General features: G+C 44.8%; 1 protein-coding gene across 1 annotated transcript in view; it reads right to left on the minus strand.

Moving 5' to 3' along the window:
• Positions 1–21,791, minus strand: part of LOC123627417 (kinesin-like protein KIF26B) — a 150,368-nt gene that overhangs the window by 79,082 nt on the left and 49,495 nt on the right. The window contains exon 2 of the mRNA XM_045536954.1: positions 5,637–5,803. Within this exon, the coding sequence (XP_045392910.1) occupies positions 5,637–5,803 (167 nt within the window). The remainder of the gene's footprint in view (positions 1–5,636; positions 5,804–21,791) is intronic.

Below are 21,791 nucleotides of genomic sequence, written 5' to 3' on the forward strand. Positions count from 1 at the left end.
AGACTGTCTCAAAAAAATAAAAAGAATCGCTCGGATCCGTTGGGCTCATTGAAATGGCTTTGCCTCCAAACATCCACACCAAGACACAACTTGGGTTTTCAAGCCAGTCGAAGCTGCACAAATGATTCCCAGATGTTGTGAGCCGACTGCCAACACCCCAGCCAGCCATCAGTTAGACAAAGGACTTGTTTAATCAGAAAATGCCCCGTTTGACACATTCCCTGCAGCAGGAGATGGGAAGGGGGCTGACAACACTGGTGGCTTTTCTTCAGCACCGATCACCGGCCCAGGATGGTGTGCGCCAAGCCATGAATGCCATTTCTGTTACCGTCTGCACGCCCCAAAATAGAACGGTCTTGGGGGCTGCATATTTGATGTTAGGGTTATCTTTCTGAGGTGTTTTAGGATTTTTTTAATACAAGGGATAGTAGTGTAGATGTTGAATTACGGCCATATTTTCTTCAGTACTTTCGCTGTCTCTCGTAACCAATTAAGGCCGTACTTCATGCAGCAAACACCCGAAACTCTTTCCTGGAGCCCTTGAAATCTGAGGGCACTAAATGTGTACTTGGCTGCTGCTTAATGTTTTCCTTTCATACGGCAACCAAGGTGAGTTAAAGTCAAACTATATTCATGCAACTATGATTCCTGAAAATTCACATCAATATGCATGAGTAAGAGCCCCTTTTCCAAGAAGTCCAGGGAGTCTTTTCTAAGAAAAGTAAAGCTATGATCCTTCAGGAATAAATAAACAAGAAACCCAGAAGGTGGGGGGTTGGCTTCCAATCTAGGCCTTCAAAGGTCTCTGCCCTGACACCGCTGAGCCACCAGGGAAGGACGCAGGAATGGCTGGAACAATGTGAGCCCAGACTGTGTGTGCCACTGAGACAGAGATGCCCTCTCTGCAGATGGAGCCCACGGCAGGCCGCTCAGCTGGGCCAGCACAGTGTTGGCTGGACTCAAGCCCCCCTCACCCCTGCAGTTGGATGTCCCTGTTCCATGAGCAAATGGCACAATCGTGCATGCTGGCCCTGACCACAAGTGTCCCATTGGAAGCTCAATGGTAGCCTCGCCTCCATGGGAAGCCGTGGAATAGGCGGGCAGAGCTGGAATGGGGGAAAGGGGCAAAGAACAGACACCAATTCAGAATGAGACCCCGGCAAGGGGGAGGGTGGGGTGGGAAACGACGGTAGGTATCATATGCTTGGGTGAAAACAAAACAAGAAATGGAAAGAATGATAATAATAATAATACAGACAAGCTCTGTAATATGACCTCCTAAAAGCTCTTAGGCTTTTTTTTTTTTGGTAGAGGTATCCTTCTACCCTGATGGACATAGTGCTGGAAATTAACTGTCCCGAGCTGTAAAACTGGAGGCAGGAACCACGCCCCATCTCTCTGCAGCAAACTGATGCCTAAGAGTTGGATCTTATGCACCCGGCTCCATTCTCCTCCTCCCAGATCACTGGAGACCAATTGCGGTGCATTTAGGGTAGTTTCTCTCTCTGATGTTGTTGATGTATTTACAACAGGAAGACGCCAGCATCCCTAAAGGGAACTGTACACCTGACTCAGAAGGACAGAAGTGTGGGTGGTGCCACGCTCCTCATCCTTCTTTGACTTAATAAACCCCTAGCATATAACCCAGTACCACTGTTGCGTGCTCCCGCGCCCAGGGACCCAAGAAAGGCTTCACTGTACGAGATTATACACGAAAAGCATTCGTCGGAACCAGCACGACAAGCTGCTATTCGAGTTGGCTGTCAGCAAGAACGTGGAAATGATCGTCATCATCCCAGTAATAGCTGTCCTTGCAGTGGCGTGTGGACACGTGGCACTGAGAGCAGGCCACCCAGGGGGCTGACAAGAGGAGCCACGTGGTCCTGAAGGCAGGGCCTTGGAGCCAGGGGTCAGGCCTCTCTGCTCAGCTCATCCCCTGACCCCGGGACCCGAGTGGGTCTTGGTTTTAACGCCACGGCAACCTCTAGACTCAAGGGCACACTGGTCACATCAGTCATCGAAGTCCGAGACGCACTCAAGAGGCTTGGAGAACGCTGCTGGGTCACGCAAGGAGCCGTTTAAAAACAAAGATTGAAGAAATAGCACACGAGATGGAGGTGGACAGAAAACGTAACATCTCTGAGGAAAGAATGAGTTTGGGGCAACAGCAAGGAGGAGGAGGAGTTGGTGGGAGGAAACAAACACTCGGCAAGTCAGAGAGAGGAAGCAGAGCACACGGACCCCGCAAAATGGATTTGAGGCCAATGTTATACGGAAGTGAGTATCAAAATTTACCCAGAAAATTCCAAATCCAGGATATGTTTTTAATCAATAGTAAAAAACTGTGTAAAGTCAGACTCTTCACCAGGAGGGTCAATAAGGGGAAGGAAGAGAGAGGCCCACAGAGCGTGTGCTGGATTTAAGCCCCACTCACCCATATAGGTGGATTCTCAGCATCCGAGTACCACATGTGGCATGCCACGTTGTACACCGTAAATTTATAGGATTTTCATTAATCAAAAAAATTTTTAAGAAGGTTAGTATCACAGAGAAGGTGGGGCAGAGAGAGAAAGAGAAGCTCTAACTAATGTGATGGACCCAATAATGAGCAAACATATTCTGGAACATGAATTTGAAGGTAGTGAGTAATCCGAAGTCATCAGAACCCATGAAAACAGAATGGAAAGGCATTTACTTCCATGAAGAAAATAGGGAAAATTTCAATAAACGTCATTGATAATTAAAAATGCCCTTAACATGATTTGGCTTGAAACTTTCATTTGAATTTAGTAGAAAGGATGGAAACTAAACATAAAAGCTGTGAACAAAAAACATTCCAATCAGAAGTGATGTCTGAAGGCAGAACAGAAAGTCCACGTGATCACTAACTGCAGAGCCGGCCACACCCATTTTGCCAAAACTCGAAATTGTCTTTGAAAGGCTCATGGCATTACTGACAATTTTCACCATTTGTCAAACACTTGCTCTGAATGTAGAATGAAAATCCTCCAGAGGCTCATTTTCCCAATAAATAAAAATACACAATCTTTAATGGTTATTTGGGAAAGAAAAATCAATACGAAGATACAAAGGCATCCAATAGTTTCATTTTATTTTCCAGGGTTCAATTCTATGCATAATCCAAAATCAGCTCACTGCTCTTCCAATAAAAATGGAGATTCTCCTGCCTCTACCTACAAAGCTAGGGTTTCACCCAAGAGTTTTTACTGGGTTTTGTGCACTTCATATGTTATACGGTGAAATACACAATTAAGCAAATCTTTATCCAAAGTGAACAGTCAACAAATGGGAAAATCTAATCACACCCTACTTTGACCACTTCCTATTAATGTGAAAATCATGCAAAGCAGAGTCCCCATCTGGAATGTTCTTTATGTTCCAAGCCAGCACAAGATAGTTAACTAACTGGAGGTGCAATTTTGCCAATCCCTTTTCGGGTCCACTGTTAATTTATTTTTTCCAGAAAAAATGTTTTTCCAAATAATAGAGTACTGAAATTCTTAAGCAAGGACAGCTACTCAGATGCTGACTGTTTAAAGATATAAAGAAATTTTGGCAAGAGAGGCATGAAAGGACAGCACAGGAGCTTTGGGCTCCATCATTCTCTACAGCTGTTCTCAAACTGTGGTGAAGGACCACTTTTCCTTTAATTTATAGTTACAGACAAAATACAAGCGCCAGTTTTTTATCCTTAGATTCAACAGATAGAACGTTACTCTGTCAACAGATGTTCCCTAAATGGTCCTCTCAATTTCTATCCTCATCCCAGACCAGTAACTGCATGTGGACCAGCGTCAGTCCACAGAGCACACCTGGAGCCACACCGTCCAAAGGCATCGTTGCTATTGAGAATCGGAATTCTTTTTCTAGATGCTGAATTTGAGACACAACGAGGTCCACCCAGACCTCCACCCATAGTTCTGAAAAGCAAACACTGAAAATCAAAGGCTCATCCCACAATAGACACATATTTCAAAATACATTGTACACCATGAATACATATCATTTTTGTTCATCAAAACATGTTTAAAAAGGAGAAAAGTAGGTATCTGTAACGCTCAACAAATTGGGTTTTTTGGTTCTTGTTCTACTCATCTTCTCAAACAATTGCATGGCCCACTAATTTCAAGTGTGTTTTAATAAGCAGTTATCATCAGCTCATGATTATGGTGAAAAACTCCTATAATCAAGTGTCTCATTTCCTCCACCCAAATGGCGTGAACATGACCTCCCAGGGAGCCTGGGGTCCCTGCTCAATGGTCCGGGACAACACAGAGGTTCCACGTACAGACGGAGCTAACACGATGGCCCCGATTGTTGGGTGGCCAGCGTATACGTAGTTCCTGCTACTTCCCACACATTTAAGTTGGCCGCAGCGTTCAGAAGACAATAAACATGGCACCAAAGTACAATCAGACTCTCAAAGCCAATCTTTCAACAAGCCCCATGTGCTGCCTTTATGGTATCTTAATCCAGGATATTGGAGCTCTCTGTTCCTGCTCTCCTAATCAGAGCCCCCTCCTATTTGTATTTTGAATCTTAGCATTTAGAAGGATAACAAGAAAAGCCATACAATATTCCTTCATAGCAACGTACTAGCTAAGTCTATATGGAATTAACATTTGTACAGTACTTCGTAATTTTCAATCATCTTATTTTAATCTTCACAGCAACCCTGCAGAGTCGGTGTTATCCTAATTTTATAGATGTGGAAACTGAGGCAGAGCTGGACCTTGAACCCAGTGAGGCTTCTAATTTCATGTCTGGTGCTACTGTACTTACCCTACGTTCTATTTCCTCAGGAGATTGTGAATCTCAGGTAGAGACTTTCCTAAGGTTAAGTTCCAAGTATCAAATAAAAAATGACTCAGAGAAAAAAGTAGAGCAATCTGGTTTCTATTTCTGGCTCTGCTATTAACTAACTCATAGCTGAACCTTCCTGGTCCTCAGTTTCCTCATTCATAAAATAAGGAGCTGGAATTAGACAATCCCTCAAGTTCTCCCTGCTCAGCTGTTCCTCGTCTCCTGCTCTGTCTCTGGCACGGTGCTAAAATTAGGCAGAAAACATTGCTGGAATACCTTTTTGTTCCTTGTGTTTTCAAAGTTTCCAAGATTAGCTGAATACTATTTAATAACTATCCAGCTAGTCTGTCAAGAAGGAAAAAGAAATTGCCGTCTATCACATAGTTTTTCAGCAGTTCATTTTTGGTAAAGAGAAGATAAATCTGGCAACACCAGCCACAGCACGGCACCTCCACAAGTCCTGATCCCGAGGACGACCATCTTTAGAGCCTCGTAAACTCAGAGCAGTGGTTCTCGACCCCGGGGACATTTGACAATGTCTGGAGATGTTTTTGGTAGTCGCAACTGCAGGAGGCATCTAGTGGGTAGAGACCAAGGATGCTGCTACACATCCTATGACACACAGCACCGGTCCCCACAACCAAGTGATCTGGTCCAACATGTCAACCAGGCCAACGCAGAGAAACCCTGTCTTCTAGAGTGAAGTCAAAGAATGGCCCAAAACTCTTAGTGTTTTAGCTGAACTGGCCCACGCGAGAGGCTAAGCAGACGGGCTCACGTGAAAGCAACACGGATCCGAACACGTCTCTTACCGTGCGAAGAAGGACGCAGCCACCGAGGTGCCTGTGGACGCCTCGCTGGCCACGCAGGAGCCTTGGGAGGCGGGGACGCTGCCGGCCGAGGGCTTGTCTGCGTTGTAGCGGTTCAGCGCTGCTTCCGTCAGCCCCTCCCGGCCACTCTCGGTCATCAGCTGAGAGATCTGCCAAGGAAAAGGGACACTGAGCTCACTACCCGCGGCCCACTGCACTGCCCGACCCCCGACAGCATCTCCGTCTCTGGGTGAGGAAGACGGGAGAGAACAGGTTTACATCCCACCTGCATTCGGTTCCACAGGGGGGCTTAGGGCTTCTAGAAGGCCATTTTTGAGCATTTTAGCTGGGATCGTTCCTGGATTTCATTAAAAATAATGGAATAAAATTACCCTCCCCCCCTCCCCGACATTGTAAGTTTCAATCATGTCTGAGTCTCCCCTCCGTTTGGAGAGGAGAGCACGAACCACCATCAACACTTTTTGCAGCCCAAGTCCTGAACAGTAACATCAACGAACGCTGGTTTCTTGCTAGGAATGGCCCCGGATGCTCTCCCAGGGAGGAGTGGGGCAAAGGTGTGGCTTGATGAAGGGAGAAGCCAGCCTGCTGATGACGACCGTAAGGAATTAAACAAAATACTACAGTATTTGGGAGTGGTGCTTTGCTACGGGAAGTGAGCAATACAGGTGACGTAGAGAAGCGAATAACAATAAACAGAGCCATCGTGATTTACCAATGGCTTTTCTGAAGAGTCTAGATCATTTCAATAGACTTCATTTTCCCACTGGTTCATTAAGATAAATGCCTTCTGTTTTATTTGAAATGATTGCCTTTATAGCGGAAGTTCTAGTGGACGGGGCTGGGTCTCTTTTGCCTAAATCTGCATAATAAGCTATGAAGAACTATGCTTCTGGGAAAAGTGAGAATCTCATGTAGAAAGAGACTTTTGGAAAGTGCTAATCCCATGACAAATGTCATAATTAGGCAGGCAAAGTCTAGGCGGGCTATTTGGAAAACCTGTTACATTAAAACTTCAGTCTATGTGCAAAAGGGGAAAATGTTAAAAAAAAAAAAAAAAAAGAAGAAAAGAAAAGAAAGAAACTAAGTTCAAAAAAATGTTACCAGCCTGCTCAAACCCTGAATTGCTAAGTGGAAAATGTTTCTTACCACCTAGAAAATACAAGGGCAATGAAGCAAAGATCCGGAACAGTTTCCACTTTGTAACGGAGCAGGCCAGTAAGCTAGGGAGAGAATCCCATTTGTTAACCTTTGAACACAAAAAACATTTGTACTTTTCATTATTAGCAGAATAGCCATTACTCTGAGTCCCATTGACTTGAAATTTTGCTCTGCTTCAATTCATGCTCTCGCTCGGAAAGGCTTGGCATTATTCAGCTGAAATTCTGCCAGCACACGCTTTCTTATTCTCATTCATTCAACGCATTGTAAGGAAACTTGACCCAAGTAAGAGAAACCGGGGAGAAGGCAGCAAAAGCAGCTGGCAGCCTGAAGGACATTCCCTGCTGACTCTGCAGAGAGCCCACGCCCTGCCGGTGGGGTGCGGGCTCCCCTCCACCGGCTGCTGCTGTCCCAGAGGAATGGGGCAGGAAGAAGGGACAACTGAAACAACCTGCTGTCCCCACTAACAGTAATTATGAAGTTCCAGGTGGCACATAATGCCATCCTGGACAATGTCCAAACAAAACATAACCCAAAATTCACGGTATCGTTTTTTTTTTTTTTCCCATCAAGAAACTACAGTCTAACACACACATCTGACTGTGACACACAGTGACATTTAAAAAAAAGCCAGTAAGCCAGTAAATGAACATGGCATGCAGATTGTCACACCTTACATACTTTGATGGGCTCACTAAGGTGGCTCGAATCTGATCTCCTCCTTGTGTTGTTTCCTGCTCATTCCTGTATTTCTAATCCAACATTTGGAGGGAGAAGTGAACTCTTCTGCCTCCGTATGTGTTGACTGTCCTCGCAGACCCAGAGAGAAGCCACCGGGACATGTGTGGTGAATGGCAAGAAGCCTAACACAGGATTATGCAATAACCGAGTGTTTCTAGAAATTAGAATCATGCAATATTGTAGAGCTAGAAGGGATTTCCAAGATCATCACCTTCAGAATTCTTTTCTACAGTAAGACACCTGAAGACTAGAGAAGCAATTTGCACAAGCCACTTTGCAGACAGGAACGGGTCCCTGACTCTTGGGCCAGTCCTAGCCCCATCCCCACCCCCTTCCTTTAACTGCTCCTCACCCCCCTTTTATTATTTTTTTAATTTCAGCATATTATGGGGGCACAAATGTTTAGGTTACATATATTGCCTTTGCCCCCAACTCAAAGGTTCAAGCATGTCCATTCCCAAGATGGTGTGCACCACACCCATTAGGTGTGAATATACCCATCCCCTCCTCCCCCCAAACTTGCCCCCAAAATCAAATATGAGAACATACACATGGGTATCCACCACTATTAACAAATATTAACGTTTTATCTTAGAAGATATTTTCCAAAGGAAACCCAAACATCATATAGAATCAAATTGCCCGTGTCCCTAGTCACATTGCCCTCCCCGGCCCCCTTTCCAGACAAAGTCAGTATCATGATTTCTGTTCTTAAAGGGGCACTTTCCATCCTCCCCTGTAAGAGCCTGGCAGCTCACTTTGCTGCTTGTTTCTTTTGAGCATGATCTAGAGTTTGTTCTGCTTATTCCACAATGGGCAGAGGGCAACCCTACCCCCTGCCCAATGCCTATTCCTATAGGCTATCACCACCTAGAGGTTCATGTTCTCATTTGTATTTACACTCAGTGCCCTCTTCAGGGATTACAGACTTTCAGAAATAATATACAACACTTTGGCTACTGCAACTGTTAATTTTCCTCCTCCTCAACTTTTGCACTCCTGGCTCTGGCCTCCCTCAAGGTCCTTGAGCATACTTCCTCTGCTCCTCCTGCCACAGGGCCTTTGCACATGTCTTTTCTCTCTATCTAGAATGCTTTCGCTTTTCTTTCACATCCAAGCTCAAACACCATTTCTTCAAAGAAGCCTTCTCCCAGCCTGTGGCTGCTCTGCTGGATGCTTTCACGGAACTGCAGTCTTTTTCTTCAGTATCTTTACTTTCATTCATATTATACATTTAATAGGAGGTCATCTTCTCCTACTGCACAAGTGCCCCGGGTCAGTAGGTCTAGGGCTGGTCTGCCCACCACTGAACCCCAAGGTCAGTACAACGCCTGGCACACAAAGATGCTCAAAATGTTTGAGTCAGTAGGGCCTCCCATACTTGAAAAGCAATTCTAAGAGGGGCCTGCTTTTTGCTGCTGGCTATTATATGATAAAGACCCTGTTCTGTATGTAAAAACCTGCCCTGAAAGCCTAGGCTACTGCTAACTCCACCGGGCGAGGGGGTGGGTTCTGGAGAACCCCTGCCCCTTTCTCCAGCCACTTCCCCAGTGCCCAGGCCACGTGGGTGACCATGAGACAGAGCCAAGGGTGGGCTTCAGCGGATGCCCGCAGAGCCCCCACTGCAGTCCTGAGATGGTCACCTGCAAAAACCGGATTCCAAGACAGTTCGACCACTTTACCAACGAGGGAACTGAGGGTCAGAGAGACTGAGCTATTTCCCCCAGGGGACAACAGCTAGTAAAAGGAAGGGCCCAGACTGGGACTCCAAGCTGCTTGGGGTGGTTTTCGTCCTGCATTCTACCCCTCAGTTCAATTTCCCTGCCAGACCCCTTCCCTAACTCAGGCTGCTCTCAGGGCCTCTTCCCGCGATCCACTGTCAGAGAACATCCCCAAGACAGGAGTTCCCTCGAAACTGTAGCTTCATTGCATAATTCTAAGCCAAGATCCTTATTTTGAAAGGACTATGGTTTACCTCTAAGCTTTTTAGACTGTTATGCATTTATTTCTTCTCTCGTGATACAGTGAGCTACATGATTCTTCCCGAATAAACTCAGGTTCAAAAACCTCAGAAAGTTCATCCAACACATTTGAAAGACCTGAAATCCTAGTGGATAGGACTCATTCTCTTGGTTATGTGTCATTGTCATAGTCTAAAAGCAGCAGCTGGAAACACACCAAGCGGTCCTAATCACAAACTTTAGGGGGACTAGATTTCCACCACAGGATTCTGTCTGGTTTAGTTCTCATTAAAACCTGCTTTTAGCTCCATCTTGGCTGCACGAGACCATTTCACTACTTAACGGCGTCTGTTACTTTCCAAACACATTGCATCCCTTGGGTGGTGGCAGGGGTGGTAAAGTGAATGCAGGGTGGCAGTAAAAGGGAGGAGGCTACAAGGAGACGGTGTACATGAGTTTGCACAGGTGCCAACATGTGTGTGCACACGTGTCCATGTGGGGTCCTCGATGTGCATGGGAATCCCACGCACCATTACGTGTGCAGTGGGAGCTGTTTTTACAGACCACACAGAAATAAAGCTTCTCTTTCACCTTAGCCAAGAGTCACGTCTTTCAACCACATTTGCATTTCTGCACAGATACCTCAGTCTGAGGAGCTCAGTGCTTGTCCCCAAAGAAACAGTCAATCTTAAATGTGGCTGTGATCTTGACCGCGGAATCAAGACAAAACATGATCGGCTCTTACAATGTTGCTTCCATGTGGCAAATCGCAATCTGCAAAACATTGACCTTTAACCTCCCCACTAAAGAAAGGACTCAGAGCCACCAGTGTGTCAGCAGCAGGGGGGTTCATCATAAATGGCATTACTGACCCAGAAAGCCACCTCCCTCGGACTCCACCAAGTCAGCAGGGAACGCGGAACAGTACCCATTTCCTGTGTACAGACATCTATGGACAGCAATTGCTTCCTACTCAGTCCTTAATTAAGTACATTTAATGACATTATGTCCCTCACACATCCCAGAAAACAACACTTAATAACATTTTCTCTTATACAATTAATATCTCACTGTCTTGGGAGATCTTTTATTGCTGTCTGTTCATTACATTATTACTTAATGTCTTTTATGGTTTGTAAACAGGGGGTGCTTAATAAATATTTTCGGTCTACATTAGAACGAATCAACTCTCAATTATCTTGAAAAAGATCAGCCACAGCTAACGTTTAACCCTTGGTATTGTCTTAGGATGCTTCTATGCGGTCAGTTGTTGTGCTCTTGGGGAATTAGGATACCAGAATACACTTCTATATGTACTCTGTAAAATATAAATTACGAAAGGCAATCTGGAAAGGAAAAGCTCCAACAATGCATCCCAAACTGAAGATAAACAATGTGTAGCTGCTTGTGCAGATGTTCCACTGCGGCCACAGGGACACCAGGAAGCTGACAGGAGACAGAAGCCACCTTCCTCCAGCAAGCACGGTGCAGTGGTGTGGGCCCACATAAACCTTAGTTTTTGCTCCCATCAGAGAGAGAGAGAGAGAGAGAGAGAGAGAATATATGTCCCTTTCTACATGTGAGTCCTTGCCTTGACTGCAAGAATATGTCTCAGTCCCTGCATCGAGTCGCTTCTGGAGCTGACTGTAAGTGTATCTAGCAGAGGGGGCTCCAAGAACAGGCTCCCCTAAAGGAGTGACTGCCACTTTGCCACCCCACCAGCGGGCCTAGGACAAGCAGCTAGGAAGAACTCCTGCCCCGACGAGCACGGTGCATGCTGCTTGTTTCGGTCCCACTCCCCCAGGGACCGAAATGCTTCATTTTGCGAGTTATGTTTATTCCATTCTTGCAGGCAGAGGAACAAAAGAAATGACGCCCTTTGGAAGGAAGCACAGGGACGCTCCCTAACCGGGGACGACTTCCTCTCCTGCAGGGTCTGTGTCCCTCAGCGTCTCCTCGGGACCTGGCTGCCTTCCGCCCCCACCAAGTTATTCCACTCGCCTCTCTCCTTCCCGCCTCCTGACCCCAAGGTGTTGGGCAAACCTGTTGATCCCATGTAGACTTTAATCTCGCCCTGCTTGTCCTTTCCCTGCCTGGACAGAGGAGCCACCCGGAACCGCAGCAACGCCTGTCAAGGGCAGGGTCAGGTGCTCTGCGGCAGCCTCGTGGACCTTCCCTAAGCAGGACTTGTGACAGGGGCAAAAGCTGACACCAGCCAGACAAGGTTTTGTTTAGAAGTCTCAGCAGACACTGCAGCAAGTTAACTATTGCTCGATTCTTCTCGCTTGAATAAAATGTACTGAAAATTAGAGCAATAAAATAAATTTTCTCCTATCTCATCAAAAGAACTTTTATTTTTTAAAAAACACAAAAGGACAAACACTATGATTCCACGTATCTGATACACCTGGAAGAGTCCAATTCATAGAGACAGAAAGCAGAATGGTGGCTGCCAGGCACTGGGGGGTCGCGGGGAAATGGGGGGTTATTGTTTAATGGGGACACAGTTTCAGTTTGGCTGATGAAAAAGTCCTCGAGACGATGGTGGTGACGATCGCTCGACAGTGTGAATGTACTTAATGCCACTAAGCTGTACACTTAAAAATGGTTAGAACGCCAAGTTTTAGGTTATGTATCTTTTACCACAATAAAAAGAAGAAAATTATCCTCTAACACAGTAGAGTTAATTCCTTTTAACTTGTCCCAGGTGGCCATGCACGCACTGCTTTGCCATTTGAGAGAGGGTGGCCCTACGGACTATCAATGCCGAGGCCTGAGTCAGTGAAGGGGGACAAGAACCTGAGGTTTCTCTCTTCCGTAGACCCTGGTGGCTCTCTGTCACCACATGTCACCACCCCACCTAGCCTGTCTGCCAGGCCTGCAGGAGGGAAGGAAATGCAGAGAGGAGATGAGCAAACTTGGCTCTTTGATTAAACATCATTTGATTTCTTTATATTCACATAAATAAAATGCCATCCTTCCTTATCTCCCCCTTCATGCCTGGCCAAGTCCCACCCTGAGTCGCCGGTTAACATTCTTTTCATAATGTCGTCTTCCACAACTGGCTTGATTCGGGTCCTTTCTTCGGCTCGTGGTTTATGTTTAGGCATTTAAATATGACATTTCTTTTTCCCAGCGGAGCACGGGCAGGGGCTGCCTCGTTCGGAGCTTGCCCCAGGCCTGGCCCAGGCCCCACGGCCGGGGTGGACACAAATCACCCCCGAGAGTGGCCTTGGGTTGGGCAGATCAACTCCTTCCCTCCCGTGCTGTCCACCCCCCGGCCAGCACCAGCAGGCCAAGCTGGGAGCCTCATGTCGCAGGGCTGGACATGTGATTGCCCGTATTATCTCAGCTTGCTTTGGCTATAAATTTTATTAGCGGCCATAAAATTATCCATCCACAGCATTTGACTCGGTGACCTCTTGCAAGAGAGAATCCCCCAACTGGCGACGCGGGGCCGAGGGCGGCTGCCTTTTCTTCACCCTGGATTTACGGCCTCGTCTCCGTCCCGCCTGTGCCTGCGAGATGAGGCTGGGCAAACAGGAGGGGCTGCTCGGTTTCCCGATATCCGTCATCAGGGCTTCAACCTGGCCCCTCCGCGCCTGATAACCGTTTTCTTTTATTCTTTGTGTTGCTAGAAGCTAAAGGGGCAGGGCCTCCCGCCTGTTTTAGCAAAGACCCAGATGCAGCACTAATCACAAGGCCATTTGCATTTCTGTTCTGGACTCTTCCCTTAGATTTCTTAGTTCCGGCACGTGCAGCTTAAGGTAGAGAGCAAATCGTTTTTTTAAAGAATCTCTTTATAACAGATGATAAGAAGTCTACCATCATGTTTGCAGTATTTCTACATACGCATTTTAATTCACCACGTAGGTACGCTGAATCGCACTTTCAATACCTAAATATCCTCACTTATGTTTTGTGGGGTGGTTTCAGGGACACATTCAGGCAGGTCTGAGGACACAAGGAGTCCAGCTGACACGATGAGATCAGCTTCAGCCTGGGAAAACTGAGGAAGTGAAATCAGGAGTCCTCATAGATCAACACCAAAATCATTAGATTTTTTTGAGCATTTATCATGACCCAGGTTCCATTCTAAGAGTTTTACTTGTATTGCCGTATTTAATCCTGGCAACAACCCTATGAAGTAGGTATAACTGTTATCAAATAAGAGCATAAACCGTGTCTGCCACATGGAAAAACCCTGAAGCTGCTAATCCGCTGGGCCTGGTTTCTTTCTACCGTTGAGTATATCTTGTGCAAACCCCACCACCATCCAGAGAGTGTACAGCTCCTCAAGCTGTGGCTACCCCCCCCCTCCAGAAAATGTGCTAACAGCAAAGATTTGATAAGGGAAGGAGAAAAGGATCAGCTGAATAGTTTCTCAATATGCACAATAGGCTCTCTCTATCCCGTGTCTTGTGATTTTTATGATCAAATGAAAATAAAATCAAATGGTCTGAATCTTGAGATGTAATTGATTTCACTTTCAACTTGCAACTCCGCAAACTCAGACTGAGTAGAACGGTCAAGATTAAGTCTCAGCCCTAATCAACTCAACCCTGACATCAGGGACGGGCCAGCGGCTACTCCTAGGTCAGCTCCCGTGTTTATGTACACAATCAGCCAGGGGCTGCCCTTCTACTGGGGGAGGGTTAGCACTGTTTCCCACCCCCAAAGAGTCAACCAAGAGCCAGTACCCCAGCAAGCATAGCCTGACCATTGTCCCCACACTGAATGATAGAGGTCACCTGCCTCCACGTGTTCCAAACCTATCCTTGTGCTATCGGAGCATCTCTTTCGTTTTTTAAGTGCCTGTCACCGGCCTCTCTCCCAACTAGAGGATGAGCCCTGTGTTGAGTAGGCACCTTGTCTATTATCCTCAGTGTTACCAGCATAGGACAATGTCTGAACATGGAACATATCTAATTAATACATTAATTAACAAATACATGCAAATGAAAATGAACTCAATTTAATTGGAGTTGCTGGAGTTTTGTTTTTAAGAGATAACAAGTTATTTTCACTTGATTTTCAAAATTATGAATAGGGTAATCTTCATGCAATAAAAATAAGGTATTTCAGCATATACTTAATTCAGTATGGTGGTAATATGACAAATTGCTGGGTTAGGGGAAAGAAAAGGGAAACAAGGAACAAAGAGACAGAGGAACAAAAGGAAAAAAGAAACAGGAGAAAGGAGAAAAAAGATGAAAAAAGGGGAGAAGACGCCAGTAATTGTTGCTCTTGGTCAGTTTGGTTGTAAGCGTGTGACAGCCAGAGCCGTAGAGCTGGAATGTGGAGCAAGTGATCACAGGAACATGGTTTCCAGGAGATGCGGAATCAAGCCCAAAGGTTGAAGTTCCACCACCCCACCCTGCCCCAGTTGTTCCCCCACCAGACTCGACTTTAGCTAGACTTGGGCTCCTGAGATGCAAGATAAAGTCCACAAACTGACCAATTTAAAGATCCATTTCACAAAATTGAGCCATCCTCTTCCTCTTTTCCATTTAAAAAACAGTCCTGACCTTTGAAGAAAAGAGCTTGGGATTTTCGACTATCTGCCTACTTGGCTTTATGTAAGTAACTTTTGCAGAATGGCATTGTTTATTAGTTATACTGCCAAGAGTAAACACAATGCGATTAAGAGACTGAACATTAGATTAGCTGGAACTGATGCAGCATTTAATTCTAATACAGATCATGGCCTTTTCCATCTATGTTTAATCTGCCGTGTTGTTCTTGTCTGTAGAGGTCATCATCATGCATCTCTAAGGAGCAGTCCCTTCCCAGGGTCTGTGTCATTGTTCTTCACTAAGTCTTGGCTAACGCTTGGCAAACTTTCCAGGAAATCAGCGGTGCATGGAATTGAAAATGTGCATTCCTTGGAGGCATTCCACTTCCTCATATTTTTCTTATGCTCTTATGAGAAAAAGCCATGAGGGACTTGTAGATAATACTGGCTGTAAGTGGCCCACCTAGGTCTGCAGAATGGCCAGTGAGCTAATGCAAAAGTAACCTTGCATTCTGGGCACATCTGAGGAGACAGTGTTGGGAATCTAACCAACAATGACATGTATGCATGTAGCACAAATACACACACACACACACACTTTCAGGTATGCATAGAAAGGAGAGCTCATACACGGCATAGGGGTGAGTGAGGTCTGCAGCTGCCAGAGCCCTGACACCAGGAGCCATGACAGCATAGGTCTGCAAGGCTCACCTCAGCTAGGGAAAGTGCTTTTCCTTGTTTGGGATCCTTCACGGAGCCTGCCAGCTTTGGGGCTGGCTCTAGATTGCATGATTTACCCGGCTCTGCTCTGGTCAACCCCATGTCACAGCCATGAAGGAGGGATGTCCAAATTGGTGACATGCTGGTCCAAATGGAATGACCAGTGTAATCCCAGGGCCTAGCAAAGGTGTGGCAGGTACTGGGCCCTCACTAAACGTTGCATTGAATGATAAGAACTAATTCGAGGCCTGGCTGGGTTGAAACAACATGGGAGGCTTTGGGCAAGTCATTTCCCTCCTCTCAGCCCCAGTTTTCCCAGCAAAAGGAAACTCATGAGACTGTGACTGGGATGAAATGAGATCATGTAGCTGAATGTGCCCTGTGGTTCCTAAAGTCATAACCAAATATAAAGCAGGAATATTTGGAAATATTCTTTTGTGTCTTTAAAATGTGTCCCCGATTTAACATTTGGGTAGCCTTTGTGCAAAAGCATGCAAACACATTGACGACAAAAAAACATTCCCCACCATGGTCCCAAACCATCAATGGTGAACAAGGAATTGGTTTTAAGAGTCAGCCGATTGTTCCAGAGTAATGCAAAGGCTTATATGGTTCCAGGTGTTACTTAATCTCCAACTTCAAATCTTCTGTTTACCAACTGCAGAAATGCCAAATCCTACACAATCCAGAAAGCAATTTTTTAAGAAATGGAGCCAGAAAAGCCCTTAGATACAGTCTAGGACAACTTTCACGGGTCAACATGGAGACACTGAGGCCTGAATTGGTGAGGTGAGTTATCCAAAATCACACAGCTAGTTTGTGCCACAACCAGTTAACTGCAGCACTTAATCACGCATGTCAAAAAACCAACAACAGGACAGCAGAACTCCAAAATGATTGAATATCCCAAAAATACACAGAGGAAGAAAAAGAGTCATTCTCTGCAGGTGAGCAATAAGCCAGGGGGCTCAGTTCTACCCAAATGACCAGCTGTGGGACCTTACTAAAGTCAATTAACCTCTCTGTATCTTCGCTTCCAAAATCAGAGATCTGTCATAAAGAACATTAACTAAAAAACATTCTCAAGCATCCTTGTCCTCAAATAAAGACGGTTTAAGAACCAAAACCCATGCTCTGAAGCCTCTAATTGCAAACCTGCACACGAGCAGGCAAACATTTGTGGGCTGACCTAAAATAATCCTATGAAGATGTTTGAAATAGTTCTTCTATCTATTCCCTTCTGAGTTTAGGATCGTTTACTTTATAAAGCTGGTAATCTGAACTCTCACATACCATTCCTACATGTCCAGAATTTAGAGGACAGCTTGTCAAGGTTGCTTTACTGGGAAACTGTTTCATTAATCCTAATCAGGACTGATCCTAATCTCGTCACCAGACCCATGACGGACTTTGCATCTCATGGTTTTCTAAATTGGTTCACCCAGATTTGGATTAATATACTTATTTACATGTGTATGTTTTCATTGTATATTTCACTAGTAAAATGATCATTAAGGATGTTTTAAGTAGTTTAAATAACATTTGAGCATTCCCCAAATCCTTCCTTAACCCCAAATTCTTAACCTGAGGGATATTTAAAAATCATGGACCTCACGAGTTATAAAACTAAATTCCAAAATTAGTTTTTTGCAGTTGTCAGATTTCTTTAAGTCTGTACGATTTTCTTAGCACCCATCCCTCTGCTTTTTGCATCATTAGCAAGAGACAAAGATCTTTCTGTGCAAGGTGACACCAGAGAATTGTATAATCTCAGTATGTGTGAGCTCACTAAATAAATATTCTGCTCTCCTTTTTTTTCTGCTGTGGCTGTAACATTCCATCCAGTGTCCTAATTTCTTCACTTGGTGGTTCTGCTCAAATTTCTCCTCTGTTCATTTAAGATGTTGGTTTTGAAATGATTCTATTGTGCATGCTATGGCTTTTCCCAAAGCTCAGCTATACTTTCCACTTGTTAGAACTTCATAATACAGGTCACGCCTAGCCAAGTCAATACCAACTAGCTTATTGTGAGCGTATCTAACTAGATTCCCCGAGCTCTCGAGCCAGAGCAAGATTGGCATTCCCCAGCACCTGAGGGATCCCAGCCAGCGCGCTTTATTCTCTAACAGAGCTGGACCCAGGAGTTCATCTCTTCCATATCTGCCCTTCTGTTACAAGCCTTGAGTCCCTGGAGTCTGCAGTTTAAAATAGAGCCAATCTTTTGGGATTCTTGCCTTTCATACAACACTTGAAAAGCTATTCATCTAATCCCGAGTTAAAAGACTCTACACTGCATTTAAAAAAAAAAAAAAATTAGCCTTGTTACAATTCCCCAAAATTGAATTCTTCGCTTAACAACCTTTTGAGAGAAATCAACGACCTCTCAGCTCAGCCTGTCATCTTTTCTCACTGTCCTCTCCAACCCCCAGGACAAAACCCAGGATTCTGCTCTTAACACAAAGTAACTTTCAAGTCCGCAGTGTTTGCATGCATGTAGGCCAATCCTACAACCCAACCCAGCCTCTCAGATCCGCAGTCTGGAATCAACCAGGCCATCTCTGAAAGCAGCTGGTGGCCAGAGACTCCAATTTTCAATCCCAACTGAGAAGGCACAGTGTGTGCAGTAACCCCTTGTTAGCATGGGCGGCACCGTATCTATTTTGTAAGGTCAGTGCCTTGAGGACAGGAAATAAATTTTGCCCTTAGAGTAACTTTTATTACCCTGAATAGCTGCCTTGGAGTAAGTATTGAATATTATGCTATTGCAGTTCTACAGGGCTCACTACCAGCACAATCAAAACGCTGGCAGGAGTGAAACAACACGTACACATTTTGTAGTTAGCTTATGATTTAGGCGAGTTTTTTTTTTTCCAGAGCCTGAGATGAGGCCAAAGTAAAGAAATACAGATACACACACATGTATGCGCTCATGCACACACACACACACACACACACGCTCCCACAACGGCTCTTCCAACAGGGAGGTGGCGTGAGCAATATCTTTGAAAAAGAATGAAAACTACTCCTCTGGGAGAAAGAATGCTAAGAAATAGTTTATGAAATATACAAAGACACATTTGAGAATCCAGTAAACATGCCCACTGAGGAAATGCGCAGAATAAAGAACCTCAAATTAGTCCTAAAAGGAACGCTTCCGAAACGTGGGGGTGGAGGGTAAGGAGGCTCCTTCCTTCTCCAGAACTTTAAGGACAACACAAGGATGACTCCAGGCCCAGACCTACGTGACATGGGAGACGCACTGGATGCCTGGAGGAAAAAAACTTCTCAACCAGGAATTTGATGTGTCAATACTTCTCAAGTCTACAATGTAAAACCATTGCAGCCCTGTAATCATTAAGCTGTCATTTCATGCATGTCCCAGACTGACCTCGGCCTAGACCATGTACCATGCCTGCTCCTTTTCTCAGTTGATTTCTGTCCAAAATAGCCTTCAGTGTTCCTTATCTGCAACAATCACGTGTCGTTCGTTTTTCAAACTCAACTGAAAATATCTCTTGCTATTGTTTCCCCCGCGTACATTTACACATGTCAACTCCTGCCTCCTGAATTTTGGTTCAGGAGCGAGGCTCAAGCTAGATTACAGACTATCAGTTTTTAACTAGTCATTGGGAAGGAAAAGGCAGTATTTGTGAAAGATGCTTTATCTTCAACTTCTAGCCAAACTTCCCTCCCCTCCTGATCACCATGGGGATCCTTTGCCACATTCAAGGGTCAGACATGAAAAGGCCGTAGTGGGAATGAGAGGCGTGGGCTCGCTCCGCAGCAAGCCTGCCAAACCCCACGGACAGAAGGGACTCAGATGAAGGCGCTCCGTTTAAAGGAACTTTGTTCTGTTTGTGCTTTGTTTAAACCCCAGAGTGGGAGATGACCCACAATAAGCCACTTGAACCTTTTTTCCTCTGTAATTCTCCAGCTGAAATACAGTATGTGGGAGTTCTTTCAATCGTAGCTATGCAGGCCTTTTCAGAAACTCAATTGGAATACGCCACAGTTCCCGACTGGGAGGAGAGCCGACGGGGGTGCCCCGGCCTCACCCTGCTGAGCTCCTGGAGGGCCTTCTGGGGAGCCCCAACCTCCCCAGCCCTGCGAGACCCGGCCCCCCTCCCTGGCGGCTGCTACTATTTGCACTGTTGCTCATCTATTGGAAGCTGGAGTAATAAGAACAAACTCAGCTAAACTAAATTGGTCCTTTGTTTGCCATTATCATAAAAATTTTATGTAGGAACTAATAAAAACATGCTTTACGTGCACAGTTACATGGGTTTACACAGGCAATAATATCCAGCAAGTTATATCCATAAATTCAGTTATAGACACTCAGGAATAAATATTTTATCTTTCCCGATGTTTTCGTTTAATTGGAAGGAAGGTGTGAACACAGAAGCGTACGGCTGATCTGTGGCTTCTAAGGGCCCCTAAGTCGCCCTGGATGCCTCGTCTGCGAGACCAGAAAGGTCCTTTTCGGAAGTTTCTGGATAATTTTCACAATTCTTTAGTCCCTTCAGAACTGTATCTTCATCAGACCTCCAGTCCACGTAAATGGAAAGCTTTCTACAAAGCTTTCAAAAATAAGTCACTTTGGAGATGAGAGTTCAGGATTTCTTAGGATTTTTTTTTTTTTTTTTTTTCAGCAAACAAAAAGATTCAATTGTCTTCCCAATTGGGACCTGGGGCAGATTTACAGTAGATTTAATTAAAGAAGCTTTAATGAAATCCAAACCTAACAACAAAATAGAACCGTTGGATATTCAGCTTCCCCTTCAGTAATTCACTCTAAAATACACTGAATGAGTTAATTTTTTGTTCTGTATTTTCTTTCCTTCTAGAGCTGAGCTGCCCAATAGAAATATAATGGTAGCCACAAATGTGAGCCCCATGTGTAGTTTTGGATTTTCTAGAAGACATTAAAAAAATAAAGAGGTGAAATTAATTTTATGACTATCTTATTAACCCAACATATCAAAAATTATTTTAATATGTAATCAATGATTAAAATAACTTCTTACTGAGATATTTTACATTGGTTTCCATATACTAAGTCTTTGAACCCTAACGTGTATTAATACTTTACACTTACAGCATAATTCAATCCAGAATAGCCACATGTCAAATGCTCAATAGCCACGTAGGGCTGATGGCTACTGTGTTACATGACACAGGTCTAGAAAATCTTTGACTAGCCAAGGAAAAGATTTAAAAAAAAATTCACTGTTTATGTGATTACTGTATACCCTCTGGGCATACCTCCCTCAGGTTATGATTATGAATTTAGGAGACTATAAGCTCAGAAAATATTAGAATTATATGTCACTTTAAAAGTCCAAATTCTTGGTCCATAACCCTTGGTAAAATAGGTAAAGGTCAAGTAAACCAGGTGAAAAGGAGCAACAGGGCATCCTTGAAGGAAGCCAGCTCTCGGGGACACCAGAAAGTGTTGCCAATCTGACCTTCCACCAGCGTTTAAAGCCCTGCAGCTGCTTAAATACAGACTATGCTGAAGTCTCATCCATATAAAATTGCACCCTCGGAAAATGAGAAGCCAACATTTTTTTCCATTTAACTTAGTTTTTTTGGCCGGGCACAGTGGCTCACGCCTGTAATCCTAGCACTCTGGGAGGCCGAGGTGGGAGGATCGGCCGAGGTCAGGAGTTTGAGACCAGCCTGAGCAAGAGCGAGACCCCGTCTCTACTAAAAACAGAAAAATTATCTGGCCAACTAAAATATATATAGAAAATATTAGCCAGGCATGGTGGCGCATGCCTGTAGTCCCAGGTCGCGGGAGGCTGAGGCAGGAGGATCGCTTGAGCCCAGGAATTTGAGGTTGCTGTGAGCTAGGCTGACGCCACGGCACTCACTGTAGCCTGGGCAACAAAGCGAGACTGTCTCAAAAAAAAAAACAAACAAAAAAAACTTAGTTTTTTTAAAGAAGCTATGTTCAAGACAAAAAGGACCGACTGAAAAGCATTAAAACACAATGCTACTGTGAGAACCTACCTCAGCAGTTTTTCCTGAGTAACTGAT

Source organism: Lemur catta, chromosome 25 (genome assembly GCF_020740605.2).
Source record: "Lemur catta isolate mLemCat1 chromosome 25, mLemCat1.pri, whole genome shotgun sequence".
Classification (NCBI taxonomy): domain Eukaryota; kingdom Metazoa; phylum Chordata; class Mammalia; order Primates; family Lemuridae; genus Lemur; species Lemur catta.